This window comes from Betta splendens, chromosome 9, assembly GCF_900634795.4.
Source record: "Betta splendens chromosome 9, fBetSpl5.4, whole genome shotgun sequence".
Taxonomy (NCBI): Eukaryota; Metazoa; Chordata; class Actinopteri; order Anabantiformes; family Osphronemidae; genus Betta; species Betta splendens.
The window spans coordinates 2,977,857-2,992,908 of NC_040889.2; the positions used below are offsets into that span (position 1 = coordinate 2,977,857).

Below are 15,052 nucleotides of genomic sequence, written 5' to 3' on the forward strand. Positions count from 1 at the left end.
AAGCTAACCTGTTCCTTGATCCTTCAAACTCAACGTAGGTAGAACCACACACACACTGGTGCATCTCACGGACATATGCAAGAGAACAGAACAATGCAATGCAGGAATCATAGAAACAGAGACAATGCTTTGTACTGCAATTTATAACTCCTAGCATACTGTAAATGTGTTATGTATTAACTCCGTTTTAAATTTCTGCACAAATAAATATAATGAAGTACAGTACAGGCTTTGTGTCCTCAGTAAAGGTAGAAAACTACTCCACGTTCTGTACTTGTCGCTTTTCTGCCGGACTGAACGTCAGTCAGGTTGCATCACGTCTGTTGCCCAGCGATGGTTACGAAGTCTCCTTTGGCCCATCGGCCGATGCAAATCCTTCCGTCTGCAGCTTTTCCTTGTATTTCAAAAAGTCTCTTCTCTTCATGAAGTATTTCACCTGTTGAAAAAGACGCACAATGAGCAACAATTAGGCAATGCTTGCTTAGACAATACTTAGTGTTAGCACACGCTTAACATTAAAATTTAAGGATACAGTAACTCACCCATTGAGCCGGGCACTTTGCTTCAAGCTCTTTTCGGAAGTTCTGGCAGGGGGCAGCTTTGTCATCATTATCATCCAGACATTTCCACATCTGGTCCCTGGCGGCCCAGCAGACCTTCCTTTCGGCTAAGTTTGGAGCCGCCATTGCTTCTTGACTCTAAAAGCAATTGTAAGACCATTATAGTCACATTGTTCAGTGTGATACTACGCTGCAACCTGCAGTAATCGTGACACCAGGTACAAGCTGACAGTTGCTATCAAGCTTTGTAATTTGTAATAAAATAATGCAAGTTAAGTTGAACCCTCCCACCGGATTTCTTTCTTCCAATAACTCCTCCGTGTCACTCCACAGAAATTCCAAATGACACAAAAACACCGTTGGGCCGTGTATGTATCGCTTCTGGCATTACAACAGTGAAGGACGCGCACAGCAGCGCTTCCTCGTCGCGGACCGATGACGTATTGACGTATGCAGCAAACCGCTCCAGCTGGTGGCGCAGTTGGATTAAAGACCACGGTAATGCAAACTTTTTTAGGGCGTTTATCAATGAAGCACACTAAACGCTTAATGTTATACCGTGTCAGAGCTCTTTAGTCCACGCCTTTTCCCACTTTGTAGCCTCTTAGTTAAGTTGTATAACAGGTGAGCACTGGTTACTTAACGTTGCGGTTATTGTGCTAATCGTTTTACCGAAAGTGAACATTCATTACACTTTATTGTAGTAAACGACCAATAGCATGTAAATTAATACCTTTAAATTAACAAAAATTCAATGACATGCTACATAAAATCTTGAAAATCTTTTGTTAATTGTTTTTAATGTTCTCTATTAATATTTAGCTAATGTGTGTGTGTGAGTGCGCGCGCGCAGTCATTCAAGAAAATGAATGTAATGTACTGTATATTATCATCAAAGTTTCTGTTCAATTCCTTGACATCATAGAGTAGAAGTTGCTGAATTTCTTTAATAGAATAGAGTAAGTCTGCACTCTGATTACAATATTGTGATTTTATTGTTACAGTACTGTAAAGTTTGTACACTTGTGCTGTACTTTTTTCATAAAATATAACAACTTTCATCCCTGCACAGTAACTGTACCAATCTGTGTGGATGTATCCATTACTCGTGGCACAGATCAGCCTTGAGTAAGATGAGGTTTGCTTCTCATCTCTCCCTCAGACATGGTGATGGAAAATAGCGCCAGTGGTTGCCATGGCGTCCAGCAGAAATCCATCTCGATATGTGGGCCTGCGTGGACCAAAGGGAGTAAAACAAAGCTCTGGGTGAGGTTAGTGTAAGTGTTTGTCACCCTTTGCATGTGTTTGGGGTTCGAGTGTTTCTCTCTGACTGCGTCAGAGACTCGCCTCACGTGACACATTGTAGCTCATTGTAAAAGAGTGTTCTCACTTTACTATGCTCCACCGTAGAGGTTCTAAACAAAAGTTTTCTGTTGACGAGCGTTTGGAATAAAGCATGATCTTGCTGTATACATGATAGCACCAAGGTAGTTTCACAAAGGCAAGTTTAAATATTGTTTGTGCCAAGTTAAGTTCTCACAGGTTCTTTCCTGCAAACCTTAGTGAAAGTGCATTTCTGTCACCTTTTATTCTTTCCCCAAAGTCCCTGTTATCACATTGTAATGCAGTTTTAATGACGCTAATCAAGGTTTGCCATTTTAAAATGTTAATGTGCCTAATTAATATTGTGGAAATGGAGTCTGTTGTAATATTATGACTTACCAAAATGGTGAGTAATGTATGTTGGATATCACCGCTTCCATTTTTCGCCATGTTCTGTGGGATGTAATTATGTAGTACCCGAGTACTGTAAATAGCAAGACGGCCAGAGTTTGTAATGTTAAACCTCATTCTTCTCATGCTAACAGGACTGTCTCAAGTGTGAGATGAGTCGTGTGACTTTAAGGTCTGCGGCACCTTTAGTATGCCAGAAAGGTAAATGCCAGGGCAAACACACATCCTGTAAAAAGGCCAAAACACACACACTTGCTCCCTTTCAGTGTCACTCTCAGGAACACACAGAAACTGACAGGCTGCTCGTAAATGTTTTCCAAACCATGTTGATGTCGACGATAAAGGACAGCCATGACATTACTCTGCTCTCCGATGTCCGATTCCAAGCTCTTTGATTTTTTTTTCTCACTGCCAGAGGAGAGAGGATCATTAAGGCATAACAATTCTGCATGATTACGTGTTTATTGATTACTAATGTGAGATTCTCTCTAGAGGATATGTCAATTAGAAGGCCTTCTATGGTTTGGTATCCTTAAGCCATTGCTGCAGTATTTTCATGCTTGTGCCACAACTATGACATTGACCACCAATGGCATCTTGACAGTAGTACACACACAGCGCATCGACCAGTGTTTGTCAGCTCAGTGGTGTCCGGGATACTGACCTCCAGTCACCGTGGCTGGAAGTCAATATTTTTGTCCAGTCAGAACGCCAGTGTCATGGAAACAAAGGTGGATAAAGGGGATATTGCGATATCTTCATTGGTTTTGAGACTGTTAAAAACTTTTGTCTCTTCTTTACATCTATGTTTACACTGATCATTTCCCTAAGGACTTTCAAATTATCTTTATTGATGTCGATTGATGTTGATTCAGATTCACTTGGTCAAATCCAAAGATTCAGATTGTTTCAGAATGATGAAGAGAGCTGGCCCTAAAGCTCGAACAGTGGCCGACACAGTTGAACTCATTTTACATTATGTTCCACTTGTGGCGGATGAGCGGGAAGTCAGAGGGAGGAAAGAGAGCAAACGCGTAATCCATAATCCATAGCTGCCAGCTTTCCACACGGGATAAAAAAAGCTCTGGAAAATGTGCAGGAGGCGACGGTGCATCATGATAATGCGCAACACAACTCAGGCCTTTACACCTGTCGCAGCACAGACTGGCTCTGAGTGTGACTATGCGTCTTTTATTGGGATGATGTTGTTTTGGCTTTCAGTTTTTGTGTTTTTTTCTCTTTGTGTAGTTTTTATACACTGTAAAATGGAAGCAGGGTTTTTTGTTGCTGTTGAATGCATGCAATGTACACACACACACACACACACACACACACACACACACACACACACACACACACACACACACACACACACACACACAGTCATGTTTCACATTTACGTGGGGACTAACCATTGACATACTGCCTTCCCTAGCCGCTTAAATCCCGAAAGCACAGACGCACAGAAGATATTGTTTCAAGCATTCAAAAAAATGTTGGTCCAACAAGTGAAATAAGGCTCCCGCCTGAATTAAAGGGGATTATCTCTCTTAATTTATGCAAATGAATGCACATAGAGTAACAAGAGCAGCCTGTTATTGTGTGATGGAAGCCTGTCCCTCTTTCTCTTTTTCTCTGAAACACACACACACGTACAAGAATTACTAAGCGACCACACTTGTGTGTTTTTGCCCCCCTAAAGCCTGTTGCTTGTGAAGCGCCACTCATTCTCTCCTACAAGTCACACACACACACGCACGCACGAACACACACGCACGCACGCACGCACGCACACACACATGCAGTACTATGCCATTGTGTACTTCATGGGAAACTCGTAGCTTCACCGTTGGCAAATCTAGGCATCGCTGTGAATACGCACTGGTCCCGCTGTGGGACGGTCCTGGCTTGGTTGGATGCACAGTCTTGGTTTTGTTATGCATTGCTGCTTCAGTTGAGCAAACCAAAACCCCTTTCACTGCTTTGTAACAAAAATGTACAAGCAGGTACTGTTAGGCTCCTCCATGATGGTTCTTCAAAAAGGTTTGTGAGTTACTTGATTCAAACCTGTTTGAGACGTAAACAGGATATGCCTTTGTGTGCCAGGGGTGCCCCCAAACTTTACAAGGCCACATACCCCCTTTTTTAACCACTGTAGCTCATTACTGGGCATTTAACAGTAATGCATAGCATGAAAACTTTGTGTGGCCTTTTTAGGTGAAAAATACATCAGCCAAATAGGTGCAATATAATGTTTTCTTGACAATGACACAGCCAGATAATCTGACCATATAATGGACAGTGATTGTCCTTTGAAGAATCAGTAAATCTTCGTTTGCAACTGCAGACACTACTTCTCTGTTGTAAGATCATCGCATTAGTATAGGAGCTATCCAGTGGCCTCAGTTGAAGGCGGTGGGCGGCGCACGCACGCACGCACGCGGCCCGTCTCTTATGCGCGAGTGCGCGTCTAGTAATCATCCAACCAGCCCGCGAGCCCGCACTCCTCAAAACCAAGACCGAGCCAAACCAAGTAGAGCCGAGGCACGCCGAGCCGAGCTCAACCCCCGTCGCGGGCGCCTGGCGTTTGCCGCTCCACACAGAGGCAGCAGACGAAGACAGATGACCTGGTAGCGCATCTTTTACGCACTCGAGTCGCCGCTCGAACAGATAAACGCTCATTGCGCCCCTTTACGCGTAATTCGCTTACCGACACTATGGAGGCTCCGGTTCCCAGGATCGATATTTTCGTCTCCCGGCTGCTCCTTTTCTGCCAAATCGGTAAGAAACTGGCAAAGAACAGAATCCCCATTTGACTGTGGTGCTGACATGCGATGCTCTGGACGCTGCCAAAGATTGAGCTGTGTCCCTATTCTCTCGGATAATCAGCGCATCTTCTAAAAGATGCGATTATAAAACGTGATTTTTTTACATGCACGTGTCGTTTGATGAAACACACGCCTGCGACGTTCATTCTCCCGCAGAATATTTGTCCGCGTGTCTCTTGAGTAAAGATGCACGGATTTCTCTGCCCATGCTCTCGTCAACTGCTCCCACGACGGTTGTTGAACTTACTCAACAGCGTCGTTTAGCGTAAATGCGCCTTTCCCCGACTAGCTGCGCGTTTCGTTTTGAAATCTTCCCGTTTATGACCCATGTGTTGGTTTTAACGGCACATTACAGCCAGTGCTGGTTCAACTCTGCCATGTAATTCTATGACTTTATAGTTTTTATTTCAAGACGTTCAATTTCCGCATGAGCGATATTTTCAATTGATGCCGACTATCCGTTTGAAATCGACCGTAGCTCTTATGCAAACAACGTCAATTACATAATTTATAGCCTACAGAACGTCTCAGAAATCACCTTAATTGTTTTATTGCGCGATGTCTTCATTTTTATTCTGGCATCCAGGACCTGGCATTTGGAAATGTAAATGGTAAAACAGCCACTCCACCGCATAAACAAACCAGATCCCCTTAAAGATAGATGAGAGTGGGCCTGAGTGAGTAATACCATACTTGGGTTAACATTTCAACTCACTCATTTGACAGCGAATGCATTTTATTTTACATTGAGTGTGTATAGACATAGATAACTTTATCGTCATTCCAATACTCCAAGTTTCAAAACGGTAACCTGATAATATTTTCTGTCCACCAGGGGCCAGTGAAGTTGATTTTTTTTTACAGCTGTAAAATATCTAATCCTGTAAATCCCAACAAAAAACAAACAAACAAAAAATAGACTTTTATGTTTTCCACTAACGCTGGCTTAAACTGTTAACAGCAAACAGTGACTTGTGTGTGGCATCACCATTTACAGGTAATGTTTCTCCTAACAGACAGACAAAGCCTGTTTTTTGTTCTGTAACTTTTGTTCTGTAACTGTGACAAGTAAGGATTGATTTGGCGAATGAGTGCTGCCATTACACCTTTAATTAAAACATTAAAACATTAAACCTTTAATTCACTTTTATTGGGTTAATTCCAACCAATTGAAGGATATTCATTGAGTGAAGCCACCTCCATCTGATTATACAGTCCATTTGGAGATCCTTGGATTTAAGTGATCTCTGGGTCCCTTGATGGCTACAAAGAGCTAAGATGTTTAAAATTTCAAGCTTTCTTTGCTTTCCACACATCATGACACAAACACATATGACGTTTGGCTGCTGCGTCACATGTTTCAGCAGTCGGTTAGATTAATTTTCTTTGCATTGTGTAACTTATTATATGGTAATCAGTAGTTTCGATACATAGAGAAAAAAAAGTTTCCTTTAGGGAAAGGAAATAGAGCATGTTGCAGCCATCTGTCCCACAATATGCTTGGTCACCACTCAAATTTGCACACAAGCATGCTTTATTTCACTCTCGGGCTCTCACTGCAGCCTTGTTTGTGCAATATCTGCTGTCAGTGAACACATCGCCATATGCTTTTCAACAGCATGGTTCCCCCTGTACATCATACACTTCTCTGTGGTGATCACACCTGCTGCCTGTCATTCATGTGGACATTTCAAAAGGAAATAGTGGCTGTGGGCATGCATATTGCTATGTCTATGCATTCAGTATTTCATTATTGACTGTGTATTATTATTGTTTATTGTTATTGCTTGAGTCTAAGTGTCTTTCAATTTTGTTGAAACATATGAATCTCTAGGTGCCATGAAGTCTGAGTTTATGCACAATATTGAATTTAAAACTACTAATCTTCCTGTTGTAAATAAAACCTTGTCAACATAGGCCAACATACATTATGTAACAATTAGTATGAGTTCAGTGATCATATGTTCTCCTTGCGGGGCACCATCTGGCCGCCTTCGTACCATACTGCCACACATTCTGTAGCAAGCTGAATGTATACATCAAGACTATCACCTAACTAATATAAACAAAGCAGTGCGGCCAAACAGTCAGATGCTCATTAAATTATAGAAGTTACTTCAGTAGAATTTCAGCTGGTATTAACTGCACTGCATCATTGTTAGCCTTATAAGAGAGTTTTTCCCTTAACCTAAAATATGACACCCCACAAATCATCTGTTAACTTTAACATTGACATTTGCTTCAACGTCAGACAGTACCCATTTTCTGCCAAACTGCACCCCAACCATATCCACCAGATGTATTTAATTATGCCTTTTTATAACTCTTCTTTTATGTCTTCATGATTGTTTTCTTTCATCTACAGTAGCTTCAGCTTCACGCTCGTGACCTTTTGTGATATTTTGAAATAAGATTATGTGTGTCCCGATGTACATACGCATAAGTACACCGACTCGCACACACAGCATAGCGTACATAAACACACACAGTCAAGCTCTGTAGACCAGCCAAATAGAGTCTTTACTGGGGGAAATAAATCTTGTTAGCAAGATTTTCCAAAGCCTTCTTAACTGTCTGGTTAAAGCCAAAAAAGTATAATCAGATTTCTTTTTTAGCATTTTTGAAGACATTATTGTAATAAAAAGTTTTATTCTAAAATGTCTCGTTGTAATGTTAATATTTTTACCCTTACAATGAGGCTAAATGTTTTTTAATTTGTAGACCTCATTAATGTGCACAGTGCCCTGCACAAATCTTGATTGCATTGAGTGTGATTATAGATTACAGTTGTAGCCTCCACTGTGTTGACATTGCTAAAAAACACAGATGTTACATTGAATAATTGATTGGCTGCTTTCTACTCTGATATTTTTTCTCCCGTCCCTCTGTCTCCTCCCCTCTCTTGTCTGGCCTCCATCTAAAGCCTTTCATTCATAAGTACGCTTCTTCTTTAATCCACTTAGCTGCAGTCTGCTCCTACTGTGGCAGTGCACGGTCACAGTTGCTTTAGAGCCGGTCGGTGCCATGAGGACAGCCAGATGCTTTTGATGCTGAGCAGCCTGGACAGGAAATTCAACTTGCTAAAACACTTATGCCACTTGAGAGGCTTTTTCTGTCGTTTGCTAAACTCATCAGTTGTGGTTAGTAGAAGGCTTAAAGGTAAAAGTGTAATTCCCCAGAGAGGAGAGTTTCTTTTTTCACGTGTTACATAAGCAGAACCCATCGGAAACGCAAGTGGGAGCTTACTGTTCACCTAAACTGCAAGTTCCAAATCATCTCTAAAGTTTGTGACACATCAAGGTCACATCAGAGAAGGAGAGGCAAGCGAGACTGACTGCTGCGTTACCTCATGCTGCCTTTTGCTTAGCTAAATCATTGCACTAGGACATAATTCTTTATACCATCACTAAGAGATAACTGGTAAACTCAGATTAGCACGATTGATGTGGGGCACGTAGCAAATCCAGGTCTAGGTGGCCTAGTGTATTTCACCTCTAAAGGTTGCATGTCTTGGTGGCACAATTAGAAACACTGGCTACATTCTTAATTACTACTTTACTTGGGCCTGACATAACTCTTAAAAGAACAGCTAATCCAGCGGTTCAGTGTGCAGATACTTAGTACCTAGGTTATGCTTTACAAATATGTCACACACTCACTTGAAAAAGGAGCACACTTGCAAACACGGCTACTTTAGACTCCGTTCTTGCAGCATCATCCAATTTGTTTCTTTATCTGGCTACTCCATTCTGCACCATTCTGTTGGTCTAATGGCTGCTATACTGAAAAGAATGTACTGTACCTTGACCTTCAAGTACTTCCTGTTAGAGGATTTGGTCAAAGTGTTACAAGGAAATATTAGAGAAGGTTTGGACAAATTTGGGATGGACATAATTGAGATGGATACCCAGTGGTAAACGTGAGACAGGAACCAAGGATAGCAGGAGCACAGGGAACAAAAGGTGAAAAGGAGCGGAAGAGTGAAAATAAGTTACTGAAACCACAAAATGCCAATGCTCTCGCCACAGTCTCTCCACTTGAGGAGGCCTGTCTGAAGTTACAGCAGCTGACAATGGACTTCTGTCTCTGTCGGTAGCCGCACACAAAAGCTCCTGTTGTGTTTTTACAAGGCTGGCACCAAGAAGTGAAGCCACCGGAGAGGAAAGCACCTAGCTACTCAGCTGGCCAGCTGATGGGCATGCAAGACTACAAACGTCAGTTGATTCATGTGGACTCAGTTTGGGGTTTAGAGAAAGTGCAAAGAAGTGCTGACCTTAGTCTTAACAAGATGACTTTACACATTTTTAATCAGATAGAATAACTATTATGATATTTTAAGATGGCAAGTGTGGAAGAAATGTATTGCCACTAATTACTGTTAAACACATTTCTTTATTTATATAAAACTTAATTCTAAATCTGGATACCCATTGTGAAAACAGCATTAGTGAACATTACAGAGTGAGACTTTTTGCTTGAGCATGTTCAAGTGTGTTGTTCATGCAATCCCTGCAAGTTCAAAGAGAGAAAGCCTTTCTTCCTATTTCAAAAGCTGAAACTATGCGGTACCTTTTAGAGTTTTTTAGATAAAGTCGACCTTTTGGAGCAGTTTTCGTCTGCAGAAAGGTTTCGTGTCATGATGAAATTAATGGGAAACTGGAACCGATTCCTTCGAACAAAGTCAATAAAAGCTTGTCTGTCACTTTGTCGGCTGTGGAATTCCCATCTAGCAGAAGGGAAAGTCATCTGGATTGTGCAAAGGACAAATTCTTCTCCCAGTGAGATGGTCCGTCAGGGGGGCTGCGGCTGTGGCCAATCAATGGGTTGAGAGTTGATTACCCCCACCCCCACCAGTTGACCACCCCCTTTAGTCACACACACAAACTAATGTGTATGTATGCAGACATAGTGTGCAAGATCTTTGACTGCCTTTGCTTCATTGAGAAACACATATGCACTGGCTTTTTGTTGTAGTGTGTGTCTCTATAATTGGAGGCGTGACGCCATACTGAAACATAGAGAAGACATGGTTATGTATCCATGGCGATTGAGAGAGTCAGAGCAAGAAGCCGACAGGAAGTCAGGGTGTTCTACGCAGCATTGGGGCCTCCTCTGTTGTCATGACGCTGTGAACTGTAGTCATAGCAACGTTGCTGATTCAGGCTGAATGCTGATTGGAAAACTCGGTCACTTGTTTTTTCAATACGGAGAAATCACACACAGCCTTGACGTGTAAGTGATTTTAGTGATTTACAAAAATTACATCGGAACTAGATGAGCTTAGTTCCAATTGATTTAATTTCCTTTCTTATTTCACATGTACAATCCTGAGACAGGAAATCCTACAGTGATAAAACACGTTTTAGCCTTCAAGGAAGATGTTTCTCTTTCATCTTCGTGTGCTTTTTTTTCTGTTCATCCTCAGATGAAAACAGCAGTAGGCTTCAGGCTCGCGCTTCTCATGAAAGAGTGATCAATGCTTTCAGACGCAAATCTTCAAGATCTTTTTTTCCCCCCTTTTTCCCTAAGAAGATGCCGTATTAGTTTGCAGCTGTGCTCTGGTGAACTGCTACAGGATTACTAATCACATACACTTAGCACGCAGCATGCATCTTTTTTCTCAATCTGTGCCAAGCAGATGGAAATGGTACATGTCACCGCTCTAACTAGGTATGCAGATTATTAGCAAGTGACATGTGCAATCATACTGCACAATATCAGTTTTGTGCACAGAATACACATGACTACCAGTGGAGTATACAGTCTACACTGTATAGCCAGTGCCAACTGGCTCGCTTCCTCTAGTCGCCTTCTCCCTCCTGTTGTATGCGTGTGGCCTAAATGTCATCTCACGTCACACGTCCAGCTTTAATGAATCTTTTTTAATAACAGTGTTTTCCCTTATGTATCAGAGAAATGGATGCATATTTGTTTGTGTTTGTCAGCACATTTCTCTATTAATATCTGTTACCTGCTAAATAATAGGTCCTACCTTTGTTGTTGGGCTTTAGCTCAAAGCAAAAAAATTGGATGCTGGCCTCCTATAGAGCCTCTACAGCTCACAGCTCATCAGAAATATGTCAGCTCCAGGGTGAAATGCAGAGGACACATGCCCATTCACAGCATTAACACTGAGCTCTAACCCCCAGATCTGGGTGTGTGAATTGAACGGCCAAAGGAGGAAAATAAAGCCATGGATAAAAGCGAAGTCACATTAGATACTGCTGAGAGCATCGTTACCAAATTGTTAGAAAATTATTGTTTACGAAAAGAACAGAAAGATGAATAGCATTTGTCAAGATGTAGCAGAAGATTTGCAATCTGTGAGTTAGTGTTTGTGTGTCAGGTTGAAGCAGAACAGCGTTTTAAATATCCCAACGGTTTGGTTTTATTAGAAGTTTTTGGAGCCAACGGTCTGTAAAGGACCATGCGATACCCCATCTGGCTGGACAGGACTGAGTGTTACCTTACACTGTATGTGTGTGCGCGCATGAGTGTCTTTTTAAACCCCCCCAGCTGTTCAGCTGTATTACCACCTCCAACACAGGGCCCCAAATTCTCACGGTCACCGCACGCACGCACGCACGCACGCACGCACGCACTCGCAAGAAACTTCAGACTCTGCTACACACACACACAGATTCCAGCGATAGTCTTGTCTGATAAGGTTTTATATTGCAGCTTTAATGCAGTCGAGTCCCAGCGGAACAAAGCTTGGCTTGTTTAGCACTCAAAGACAATATCCTCTATTTAATACGAAGCCTAATCTCATTAACTCATAACCTGTGATGCTGGACTTCACTGTGAGGCTTCGTTCATTCAGAGATGAATGTGGGACATCTTCCATGTTGCAGCATTAGCAGTGGGTGACAGAAGGATAATAAAGGTTACTAAAAAGCCTGCGGTTCTGTATATACAGTACTGTACTGTATATATGTGGGCAACATTGTGATTTTTAAAACTGCACAATGGAAAATAGCAGTATATTTATGTATTACTCACCAAGTGATGACAGCAGAAGAACTCAGGATTTAATTAATGGTCAATTATTGTGGGCCGCTGATATATTTCCAGCCATTACATGGACTTTTAATGGATGATGTGGGCTGGTGCGTTTTTGCAGAATTCTGCTAATAGTCTTGCATAATGTCTAATGTGACAAACAACACATCAGACAGCAGCTGACAGAGTAAGATACTGGAAGTTGACAGAAGAAGTGAGAGACAGGGTGCAACAGCAGAGATGTACACTAATTTAACCAGCTGACACTTAACACAGCTGAATGCTATATAAGTTATAGTTTGGTCCCTAGAGGCATGTGCCACTGCAGCACCACTGTGTGTTGGTGTCACTGAGGTCAAACAGGTGCCATATATTATGAAATGGGCTTCCTGTACTCAGTGGTTGTTAGCCCTTCTTTCACTTAGCAAAACCGTTTAATTCATAGTTGGTTCTAGACTCTAAATTGCTTATGTAGCTGTGAATGGTTGTCTATATATGTCAGCGCAGTGATAGACTGGAACCCTCAACCTTCGATAGGTCCCGACAACCCCATGACCCTTGGAGATAAGCAGTTAGGATGATGGAGCGGGGTTATGTAGAAGAACCTTTTATAGGCTAAAACCAGGAGCAGCGCATGCGGTTGATACCAATTCCCTCATCTCAGGGATTCAGGCTAAATCAGCCCCAGGAGGCCTGTAATCCAAAACTCTACTATTCATTAGAATTCAACCGGGACTGTCTCACTTATTCCAACACTAATAACTCACAGTTGGCCCTATTGAATCCTCCTTGCAGCATCCTCTTCCCCGAAGGACATTTATGGTATGTAATAGATGTAGTTTGAAATTGCAAACCAAAGAAATGATCCTACTGTAGCTTCACAAACTCCCATGTCTATTGTACAGACAGTAATAACCTCATGCCCCATCTCTGGGAATTGATCAAACATGAGAAGTCAAGGGAATGAGCTGATGCTAAATTATGGATAGATATAGATGAAGATGGTGTAGTTTTAATGATAAATTTTGATTTGTGCATAAAAACTTGAAGTATTTGAAAAAGGTGAATGAAAAAAGTATGTGACACAATGAATTACAGACTTGAACACCTATATTACCGTACAGTGTTCAAACCTAAATATTAGCATAAGAGCAGCAGATGGCTTCATTTAGTTTGGTTTATTCCTGTTAGGAAATGCCTCCCTTTGCCATGGTAGACACATTACCACCAACCTAAATGACTAAGTGAGAAGCAATGATCTTCCTATAGTACTCGTGCATAAGATGAGTGGCGCTCTTGTCGTAAATTATTCTCAGCAACTGGCACTTCAGCGACTCGTAGTGAGAGTATCAGCTGTTTGGCTGACACACATCGTCATTTGATGTTTTGTTCTGCTTCATTATTCTGTCTTGCTGACAGCCAGACTTGCGCTGGCTAAAACACGGGGGCATAGTTCAATAACTGCAGGGCTGATGATTTTTGACACAGACTCACCTGGAAACCAATAAACTTTTTTACAGCAGTTTCAGACATTTTAATGTGTCAGGATAAAACTGACCTCGGTTGGCAAATGATTTACCTGTTGACATTTTTTGTGTGAATGAAGCACCAGCCATAGACTGTTGCAGTCACCTACACCTTTAGTGTCTGATCTCTAAAGCCTTCCAGTAAATCCAGCAGAGCAGACAGAGTGCAGATGAGTGGAATAATACAGGGATTCAGCTGTGAGCTTTATGCTTGGCTAGTCTGAATAACTGATGTCTCATCACCATCTAGTCTACTAAAGCTGAATAAAGCTGTAAGTAAAGCTAAGCACTACTGTCTCTTTTCGTCTGTGCAGTACTGTAGTATGTCGCCACCTTAATCTTCTGCTTTTTACATTGAACAAGTCTTACCTGTTTGATCCAAAATGCCCAACAACAACTAGCAGTTTCCATTTTTTTTTTATTTTTATCCATGAATATGTAGATTGGCTCAGGGGATAGCTAAGAAGCAGGCAGGGCTGTGAACTGCCTTCCAAAAGCAGCTGGTTTCCATTAGTACGAGTAAATTGCTGAGGTGTTTAAAGGAGCCACATCAGGATACATCTGCTAACTGGCCTCAATGATTGCTGGGGTAAATGCGGACACCAAGTTGTTAGAAAGACTATAAAATGCACCTCAAGACAATAATAGTTAACCAGCTTAATTGAATGAATGAAACATTTTCAGGTTTTAAATTCTGCAGTGCGTGCGAGTCTGTGTGGGCTGCACGCAGAGTTGCTACGGGCAAATTAGATTAAGACTCTTCACAGTGTGATATTAATGAAGTCATTATTGGAGCCACAGCCACATAGTTTACTTTAATTTCGATTCGATCTTAATTTTATTTTGTGGAATATCTGCTTTTCTCTGGTTCATCAATTTTTTCATACTTTGCTCTTCTGCAGTCCTTTGGATTTAGTTTTCCCTAATATCACTTTCTTTCTCTCATTAAGTAGAAATAAAGCAACACACAGTATGCTGTTTGTAGGAATAGGGTAGAGAAATGAGTTCAGTGAGTGTGAACATCAAGCTTTATTAAATGTTCATACATGCAACATTTAGCAGATGACACAAAAGGGGTTTGTTTTGACTGCACTGTATGTCTTCAGTGGTTTAACAACAAAAGCACAGGCAGACCTAGTGTTGGGGATGCGAAGGTACAGTGGTTGTCCGTGACCTAAATCTGACTCAGCACAGGGCTTTCATCTTCACAGAGGACAGGTTTTTTGGTCTCTCTGTGTGCAACAAAAGATCAAAAAAGGGTGCTTTGATTCATCCCACTTGAGTTTTATTTATTCATGTTGCTTTAATAACATAGAGTTTTTTAATCTTATTCTGTGTGACTCCTGCTCTTTTGTCCCTCTGTTTTCTATGTAAGGGGGTAGCTTTATCAAATTGTATATAA

The 15,052-nt window shown here is 41.5% G+C and overlaps 2 protein-coding genes across 4 annotated transcripts in view; one reads left to right on the forward strand and one right to left on the reverse strand.

Annotated features, from left to right (window-relative positions):
* Positions 1-125: 125 nt before the first annotated feature.
* On the reverse strand, positions 126-5,301 carry LOC114861403 (cytochrome c oxidase assembly factor 6 homolog). 2 transcript variants are annotated; one of them, XM_041072146.2, is made up of 3 exons: positions 5,005-5,301; positions 543-698; positions 126-436 (listed from the first exon to the last, which is right to left on the reverse strand). In XM_041072146.2, the coding sequence occupies exons 1-3, from the start codon at positions 5,104-5,106 to the stop codon at positions 338-340; spliced, it is 357 nt and encodes a 118-aa protein (XP_040928080.1). In that variant the 5' UTR covers positions 5,107-5,301; the 3' UTR covers positions 126-337. The 2 variants fall into 2 exon arrangements, with proteins under 2 accessions (XP_040928080.1, XP_029016389.1); XM_029160556.3 differs by lacking the exon at positions 5,005-5,301 and adding an exon at positions 852-1,012.
* Positions 1,739-15,052, forward strand: part of ptprz1b (protein tyrosine phosphatase receptor type Z1b) — a 45,037-nt gene continuing 31,723 nt past the window's right edge. The window contains exon 1 of one of the 2 annotated variants that reach the window (XM_029160329.3): positions 1,739-1,831. The gene's annotated coding sequence lies outside the window, so the exon portion shown is untranslated. The remainder of the gene's footprint in view (positions 1,832-15,052) is intronic. The other variant, XM_055511340.1, reaches the window with a different exon arrangement.